This window comes from Bufo bufo, chromosome 1 (genome assembly GCF_905171765.1).
Source record: "Bufo bufo chromosome 1, aBufBuf1.1, whole genome shotgun sequence".
Classification (NCBI taxonomy): domain Eukaryota; kingdom Metazoa; phylum Chordata; class Amphibia; order Anura; family Bufonidae; genus Bufo; species Bufo bufo.
In genome coordinates, this window is record NC_053389.1 from 817,120,927 (window position 1) to 817,130,817 (window position 9,891).

General features: G+C 45.6%; 1 protein-coding gene across 1 annotated transcript in view; it reads left to right on the forward strand.

The window, feature by feature from the left end:
- The window catches only part of LOC120989086 (NXPE family member 3-like), a 99,836-nt gene extending 90,358 nt beyond the window's left edge, over window positions 1-9,478 (forward strand). The window contains exon 5 of the mRNA XM_040416970.1: window positions 8,906-9,478. Coding sequence (XP_040272904.1) covers window positions 8,906-9,435 — 530 coding nt within the window. The 3' untranslated portion in view covers window positions 9,436-9,478. The remainder of the gene's footprint in view (window positions 1-8,905) is intronic.
- Window positions 9,479-9,891: the final 413 nt, after the last annotated feature.

Genomic DNA, 9,891 nt, shown 5'->3' on the forward strand with positions numbered 1-9,891 from the left:
TTCCACAGTCTGATATTGTCCACCCCTCTCATCTCTCCTTCTAAATCCTGGTATGTCTTTTCTGAACTGTTAATGTCTCTTTCCCTGCTGGATTTATTGAGTATTTGTTTACATTGACTATTTCACCCCTGTATCTGGTCCTCCTTGATTAGGCCAAATGTAGCCCCCTCCCCTCTTGGTCACACCTGATTGAACACTGAGTTGTATAAATCTAAGGTCCTAGGTCTTTTCAGACCTTGGTCTTTCCAAATGCAACATCTCTCAAGTGCAACTCTTAAGTGCACAGACTGAATTATATCAGAAGGGGACCACAGGTAATTACAGACATAGTCAATGCTAACAATGTTTACATTTTTCCTCTTACTCTTCCTACTTTTCCACAACCTCCTGAAATACCCCCACATCCATTCACCCAGCAAGTAACTATTCATCTCTCCCTCCATCTTACCTTCTCATCTGACAGCTTGCACAGACATGTTTGCCAACATAAAACACTTCCTTCCCAAACACAAACAGACACCTCATGCCCTATCTTATTCTCCTCTATTAACACTTTCTCTGCTTCTCCTTACTGCTGGTGATATCTCTCCAAATCCAGGACCCCCTCAGCAAATCCCCACTATCACCTCTATGTCCCACTACAAATCTCCTTCTACAAATTTATTCAACCCCTTAAACCTAATAACCATTTATCTGACCCCTGCTCCTTTGGTTGCTCTTGCAGGAGCATTATGGAACGCGCGCTCTGTCTGTAACAAACTGTCGTACATTCATGAACTTTTCATCTCTCAAAACCTTTCCTTTCTGGGTCTCACAGAAACATGGCTGACACTCTCAGACACCTCTTCCCCTGCTGCACTCTCTTATAGTGGATTTCAATTCACTCACACCCCCCGCCCAGGCTGCAAACATGGTGGAGGAGTTGGTCTTCTCCTATCAGACACCTGCTCCTACAGCCCAACTCCACTGCCACCCTCTATTGCGCTCACCTCATTTGAAGTACACCCTGTTCGCATCTACTTTCCCTCCAACCTTCAAGTAGCCGTCATTTACCGCCCTCCAGGCCCAGCCACCATCTTTCTTGACCACTTTAACACCTGGCTACTACACTTTCTTTCTGCCGACATCCCCACTATCATCATGGGTGACTTCAACATCCCTATTGACACATGCCACTCGGCCGACTCTAAACTCCTGTCGCTCTCTTCCTCCTTCGGCCTATCACAGTGGTCTTCAGCTCCCACACTCTGGATCTGATCTTTAATCCGCCTCTGCTCCCTATCTAACCTTTCTAATTCGCCTCTCCCCCTATCCGACCACAATCTACTCACCTTCTCTTCACTGGTCTCTTCTGCAGCTCCCCCAGTCCACACACTAGCACACCCCCGCAACCTCAAACATCTCGACTTTCGCTTGCTTTCTGACTCTCTTCTCCCACTCTCTACCATCTGTTCCCTCCAAGACCCAGAAGCTGCTACCACCCTATATAACAACACAATAAGTACAGCTATGGACACTGTTGCCCCCCTCACACACAACAAAACCCGAAAAATCAACAGACAACCCTGGCACACCAACCTGACCAAAAAACTCAGACAAGCTTCCAGGGCTGCTGAGCGGCGATGGAAGAAATCCCATTCTAAAGATAATTTCACCGCATACAAGCAATCCCTCCTCATATTCAAATCCTTACTCGCTGATGCAAAACAGGCCTACTTCTCATCTCTCATATCTTCCCTGTCACACAGCCCTAAACAACTTTTTAGCACTTTTAACTCCCTTCTCCGTCCCCCAGTGCCCCCACCCTCTCCTCCTTCTCAGCTCAGGACTTTGCCAAATATTTCAAACAAAAGATAGTTAACATCAGAGAAAGCTTTACTACACAGTCCCCACAGACCCTCTACACAACTGCTCAGTCCTCTTCTCCCAAAACCCGCTTCTCCACCATTACAGAAGAAAAACTCTCCACTCTACTCTCCAAATCTCATCTGACCACCTGTGCACTTGATTCAATCCCATCCCACCTCATCCCTAACCTCACCACAGTGTTTATCCCAGCCCTAACTCATTTCTTCAACCTATCACTAAACTCTGGTGTCTTCCCCTCTGCTTTTAAACATGCTACCATTACACCCATCCTCAAAAAGCCTTCTTCCTTGTCCAGTTATTGCACCATATCACTTCTTCCGTATGCCTCAAAGCTACTTGAACAAAATGTCCATTCAGAACTGTCCTCCCACCTCTCCTCCTCCTCCCTCTTTGACCGCCTACAATCTGGCTTCCGACCCCACCACTCGACCGAGACTGCCCTTACCAAAATCACCAATGACCTACTGACAGCCAAAACCAAGAAACAATACTCTGTCCTCCTTCTCCTTGACCTGTCCTCTGCCTTCGACACTGTTGACCACCCACTTCTGTTGCAAACTCTCTCATCTCTTGGTATCACTGACCTCCCACTCTTGCACCATCTCGTCGTCTCATTCCCTCTCTGTTGGTGTCCGGCAAGGCTCTGTCCTAGGTCCCCTGCTCTTCTCTATCTACACTTTTGGCCTGGGACAGCTCATAGAGTCCCATGGCTTTCAGTATCACTCCTACGCTGACGACACACAAATCTACCTCTCTGGTCCAGACATCACCACCTTACTATCAAGAATCCCACAATGTCTATCTTCTATATCATCCTTCTTCGCCTCTCGCTTTCTAAAACTTAACATGGATAAGACAGAATTCATAATCTTTCCCCCATCTTGTTCAACCCCCCCCCCCAACAGACCTACCTATCATGATCAATGGCTGCACACTCTCCCCAGTCAACAAAGTTTGCTGCCTTGGAGTGACCTTGTATTCTGCCCTTTCCTTCCGACCGCACATCCAAGCCCTTTCCACCACCTGCCGCCTCCAACTCAACAAAACATTGCCTACAAAGCATCTCCCGCATCTTTGCTTTCCTTAACTTTGAATCTGCGAAAATGCTTGTACATGCCCTCATTATCTCCCGCCTAGACTACTGCAACATTCTCCTCTGTGGCCTTCCATCTAGCACTCGCACACCTCCAGTCTATCCTCAACTCTGCTGCCCGACTAATCCACCTCTCACCCTATTACTCCTCTGCCTCTCCCCTCTGCCAATCCCTTCACTGGCTCCCCATTGCCCAACAAATTCACTTCAAAGTACTAACAAATACATATAAGGCCGTCCATAACCTGTCCCCTCCCTACATCTCTGAGCTACTTTCCCAATACACCCCCACACACACTCTCTGATCCTCACAAGACCTTCTTCTCTCCTCTCCTCTTATCGCCTCTTCCCACAATCGACTCAAGATTTCTCCCGTGCATCCCTCATACTCTGGAAATCGCTACCCCAACATATCAGACTCTCACCTACAGTGGAATCCTTCAAAAGAAACCTGAAAACACACCTCTTCAGACAAGCCTACAACCCGTGACCCTGCTGCCTCTATACCGCCAACTTAACCCGTACCTACTGTGTCCTTCTCCTATACCATGTAGATTGTAAGCCCTCACGGGCAGGGCCCTCTCTCCTTTTGTACCAGTTTGTAACTCATCTTGTTTATGATTAGTGCAATTGTATGTATTATGTATGTGCACCGCTTATCATATGTACAGCACTATGGAATTAATAATAATAAATAATAATGATGCAGGCCAGTGGAGTACAAGCCCCAAACATTAGGCATTCACCGGACAGAAAAGGCCTTTTATGCCGCTATATTTACATAAGACAGGGACCATTCTTTGTTCTGGTTGGTGGCGGATATGTGTGGGCTGGCATGAGGAAATTTAATCAAACGTGGTCATCACAACTGTTGAATTCATCCGAGATCCATGCCTCATTCTTTGTTAGAAATGTGAGGTGGTCCACGCTGTCGTGAGCTAGGAGAGTGCGCTTATCGGTCACGATATCCCCTGCTGCCCTAAACGTCCTTTCGGACAGGACACTCGACGAGGGGCAAGCCAAGAGTTCCATGGCAAATTCTGCCAGCTATGGCCGCAGGTCAAGCCTGCACACCCAGTAGTCAAGGGGTTCCTCGCTTCTCAGAGCGTCCACATCAGCCATTAACCCGATGTAGTCGGACACCTGTTGGTGTAGGCGTTCCCTGAGTCTGGATCTGGTGTGCATCGATGGGTTGTTGCAAGAATGATCTCATATCCGGTGACCAACACATCTTCAAACCGTCCTCTTCTTGCATGCGCTATAGGATTATTACCTGCACCTGTTTCGCTGTGGGTTAAAATTTCTCTGCCAGAGCCCGCAACTGGCTATCACCCTGTGTAATGTCTTCCCCCATTTCCACCTCTTCCACATGCAAAGCATTGTCCTTAATTGTGAGCAGAGAGCGTTTGAGTAGACACAGAAGTGGGATGGTTACGTTGATAATAGCGTTATCGCCTCTCACCATCTGTGTTGATTCCTCAAAGTTTCTTAAAACTTCACAGAGGTCAGAGATCCATGCCCAGTTCTCGCTTGTTAATAGCGGAAGCTGACTGTAAAAGTGACAACCATGTTGCAGCTGGTATTCCACTACTACCCTCTACTGTTTAGAAAGCCTGGCCAACATGTGAAATGTGGAGTTCCAGCACGTGCTCATGTCGCACAACAGCCGGTGAGCTGGCAATTTCAAGTGCTGCTGCAGCGTTGACAGAATGGCTGAAGCTGTCGGCGAATTGTGGAAATGTGCACATACGCGGCGCACCTTCACCATCAGCTCAGGCAAACTGGGGTAGGTTTTGAGAAACTGCTGAACCACAAGGTTGAACACGTGGGCTAGGCATGGGATGTGTCTTAGCATGCCGAGCTCCAAAGCCGCCACCAAGTTATGGCCATTATCAGACACAACCATGCCTGGCTGTAGGTTGAGTGGCGAGAGCCACAGCTCAGTCTGGTCTCTTATCCGCTGCCACAGCTCTGCGGTGGTGTGCTGTTTGTCCCCTAAGCATATAAGCTTCAGCACGGCCTGTTGCCGCTTCCCCACTGCACTGCTACACTGCTCCCAGGTATCATCTGATGACTGACTGTTGCTGCAGGTGGATAATTCGGAGGTGGAAATGGAGGAGATGGCGGAGGAGAAGTGCGGGTTGGAGCCACTAACGTAGGTGCTGGCGGAAACCCTGATTGAAGTAGGGCCCGCAATCCTTGGCGTCGGTAGCACCTATGCCATCCCAGGGTATGACTCATTTCCGGCCTCCACAACGCTCTCTCAGTGTGCCATATTTAGAATATAATGCTATATATTTGTAAAATCGAATATTCATTTTATTTTAATTTTTTAACACAGTAAACATCAGGTGATAATCCCTCCATTCTTCTAGCTTGTGGGCCAATGAGAAGGCGTTGTCACAGCTTAGCAACATCCCTAGAAACCAAGAGAAAAGTTGCCTACCCCATATTATATAAGAACCTCCCCAGCAGCTATTTTCTAAAGTTTATTGAAGTTGAAGGAGACAGCAGTGTCATTCTGTGCTCTGTGCTTTGTGTTATTATATTAGACAGTTAACTTATATATATAATTCAGATAGTTAGGGGGAGATAGTCAGTGTAGGTTAGATTGATCTATAGTGTAGCAGATATTGCCAAAAATTTGCAAGCGCAAACATATTGGAGCACTCTATCTGCATATAAAGCTAATCTAATGTTCTGCCATGTCAACCATTTTCTCCAGTCTCAGGAAACTTATACCAGCTTGAACAATGTAACATAAGTGACCCACGCCTGTATTTCGCAAATATTACATTGCCGATTTTCACAATTGAGAACATAATCTTGAATTCTCGAATTTGCGAATATATGACAAATATTCTACCAAATATTCGCAAAATATCGCAAATTCAAATATTGACCCTGCCACTCATCACTATTTAGGGAAATGTAGCACAAGATCTGTCCCACTTCAAGAGGGTCTAATCAAGTAATGGCACTGAAGAGAGCTCCTCGGAATATCCGAGTGTGGGATCACTTGTTTGCCCTGACTTTCCATGGTGGGTGGAAGGAGGATCAGGGTGAGGATTCTGTTGACCAGACTCTTGACTACTGAGACTGGACTTGGTGGAAGACAGGGTGGTGTTTAACCAACTGGAAGCATTATCTGCCGCAATCCAACCGACCACCTGGTCGCACTGGTCTGACTTCAAGAGTGGTGTCCTGTGACGCCCTACAAACTGGGACATGAAGCTAGGTATCGTGAATGATTGTTTTTGTGCCTTGGCAGCAGGTACAGTTTCACCGTGCCCAGGGCCACGGCCTCTGCGTGCAACATCAGCATCATGGCCACTGCCCGTCCCTTACTGCTCGCCTTCATATTAAATGTTATAAATGATTGAAAGTCTGTAAAACGTACAGTAGCGTAGGATTTGGTAGTGTATGCGCAAAAAAATGTAAAAAGGTATTTGTGATGTGGAAACGTCACACAGGAGATATCCCGCAGATAATTTCAATGCTGTCACCAGCGGCTAATGAAACATTACAGGGAATGTCACAGGTATTTGGGATGAGGAAACATTATACAGGAGAGGTACCACCAGTAATGTCACTGTCCGCAGCGTCTACAAAAAAAGTACACTGTATGTCACAGATAAAAAAAATTCTGCACACACGTTACACTGCAGATGTGGCCCTGGTAATGTCACTGTCAGAAGCGGACACCGTCTAGGGAAAAAGTACACTGGATGTCACAGATATTTTTTCGATGTGCACACTTTACACTGGAGATGTGGTGCAGCTAATGTCACTGTCTGCAGCGGACACTGTCTACGGAAAAAGTACACTGGATTTCAGAAATTTTTTAGATCCGCACATTTTACACAGGAGATTTGGCGCAGCTAATGTTGCTGTCTGCAGCGCCCTAACTATTTAGGTCTCTGAAAAGTTTTTTAACTAAAAATATTCGTATATCACTCCCTACACTGTCTGTCTCAGCACAGCTCTCCCTGACTAAGACTGAGCCGAACACGCGTCATCAGATGCTATATACCAGCCAATCACTGTAATGGTAATGTCAGTATCCTACATGGCTACGGCATTACAGTGTGGGCAGTACTTGACTACACATTTTTTGCCTTCTTATTGGCCCACAAGCAAGAAGCAGGGAGGGATCATGGGTTCCGAAAAATCTCGAATATTCAAAAATACTAATCTATATCACTATATTCTAAATATTTGTGAATTCTCGAAGTGCCGATATTCGCGATTAATATTTGTGATTCGAATATTCGCGGCCAACACTAATCATTAACATCAAGGGGTTGCCACAATTGTTGTCAGACCTTGAAGTGGTATGGTGCGGCCTTAATAGTCTCTCTGTGTGTCACGGTGCTCCTATCGGGATACTGTCGCTCCCCAGGATTAGGTTCTGAATCAATTAAGGGGAGAGTAATGGTGAAGGTGGAGAAGTCCAGACTTTATAAAGTTCAAAGGCTTTACTTGAATCAACTTGCATCAGTACAATAAGTGTTCTTTCTCTTGGCTCCAGCAGGTTTTGGCAGAAATTGGCATGCAAACTTGAATATTCTGCTTTCTTTCTTTTGTGCTAAACTCAGCTTTAGACTGGTAGCTGGACTTTAGGACTGTTCTGGTACCTTTGGAGTGGGGGCCTTTTTCTGTTGACCCCCTCACAATAATCTGTCTGTTAATCTACTCTCCTTCCAACTGAAGACTAGGCTAAGAACTCACTAACACTTCCTGCAGCCCCTCCCTTGGTAGCAAGCAAGACTAGCCCACTTCTGTCCAAAAGGGGGAGAATGGAATGATAAGTTCCATTCTATCTAAAGATCTCTCTGGCATATCCGCTGCCACCTGCTTGCGAACCAGGCATATTACATGAACATAACAGTTTCATAGCAACATTATGAATGCACAGTGTAGGAGGACCTGGAATAAATACACATATATTATGGTTAGCCCATTAGAGACAGTAACAGGGTGTAGGAATGGTATTGCCACTCTGGGGTACTACAGTACTAGGACTATGGGGTTATTTACTTAAATATGTATATTAGGGATGAGCGAATCGACTACGGATGAAACATCCAAAGTCGATTCGCATAAAACTTTTTTTTCAATACTGTACGGAGCGAGCGCGCTGTACAGTATTATAATGTATTGGCTCAGATGAGCCAAAGTTATTACTTTGCGAAGTCTCACGAGACTTCGCATAATAACTTCAGAAGTGGATTTCTACTGTAAAAAAACATTTCCAGAACTCGTGTTCAGTTCCAAGTGGTACGTTGGAACCAAACCCGAGTTTGGGAAATGTTTTTTTACTTAATAAATCAATTTCTGAAGTTATTATGCAAAGTCTTGCGACACTTTGCGAAGTAATAACTTCGGGTCATCTGAGTGAATACATTATAATACTGTACGGAGCGATCGCTCCGTACAGTATTGAAATTAAGTTCTATGTGAATCGACTTTGGATGTTTCAATCGAAGTCGATTCGCTCATCCCTAATGTCTATATTAAGCATATTTCTGGTGCAGACTGCAGCTTAAAGGTTCCTTGCGCTGCAATCTGTGGCTATTACCCGCTCATGCCAGGTCTAAAAAAAGTGGGCTTGATGTTGGCATGAAGTGGGCTTGATGTACGCCTCTTTTAGGTGTAGAGAATGGTCTAAATGTAAGACAGCAGCGGTGGATTCACCGAAGTTATGTTGAGGGCGGCGCCTCTACATAACTTCGGCGGATCCACCACCAGTTCGGGGCCTTATTAAGACTGGCGTCTAATCTGCTGATCTTAATAAATGATCCTCTATGTCTAGCATAAAATGAAAAAGGCACGTGAAAATTTCAACTTTGTTTAGGAACCTGGCAGTTCATCTGCTTTTTGGTTTTATAAATTTTACCTTTTATAACATAACGACCACTTTTCTTTCTGAAAAATTTACAGCTCTCCAGCAAATAAGCCTCCATGTGCCTCACCACCCAGGTCCATTACTAGCAACAGATGGAGAACATAACTATCTAGTGCACTTCAGAGCTCACCAGAAGCCCCTGCGTATGGAACGTATAGGAGTTAAAGAGTTACACTACATTGCTACAGAGCTGGATGGACTTGGGGCTCGGAAAGATATGGTCATTGTCTTGACTTTCTGTGCACATTTTGTCACCTATCCAATAGAACTGTACATTCGACGACTGCAGCACATTCGAGAAGCTATAACTCAACTATTGGAACGTAGCCCTGATACAAAAATACTTATTAAATCAGCCAATACTGGATATAATTTTGTGATGGTCAATGACTGGTTGTCCTATCAGTTGGATACAGTGATGAGAGCCATGTTTTCCAAGTTACCAGTGACCATATTGGATGTTTGGCAAATGACTTCTTGCCACAGATTACCAGAGAATCTACATCCTGCATGGATCATTGTCACAAACGAAGTGGACCTGATGTTGTCTTTTATATGTCCTTAGTGATTCTGAGCTTAGAAACAGAAGTGAAGGCTCTACTCACCAGCCCATTCTTCATGAGAATACAGTGATACATTTAGCTATACATTAAGATAAATCAGTGATTGAGTATAAGAAGATGTTGACCAATGAAACCTGTCTGATCAGCTGTTTGAGAAGGCAGTGGCGCTCCAGCAGCGCCGAACCCTTCTCACTGTTTACCGCTGGCCCAGTGACGTCACGACTAGTATCAACTGGCCTGGGCAGGGCTAAGCTCCATTCAAGTGAACAGATCTTAGCCGCGCCCAGGCCAGTGGATACAAGTCGTGACGTCACTGGGCCAGGGGTAAACAGTGAGAAGGCTGCAGCGCTGCTGGAGTGCCACTGCCTTCTCAAACAGCTGATCGGCGGGGGTCCCGAGTGTCGGACCCTCGCCAATCAGAAGCTCATGATCTATCCAGAGGATAGATCATCAGTTTA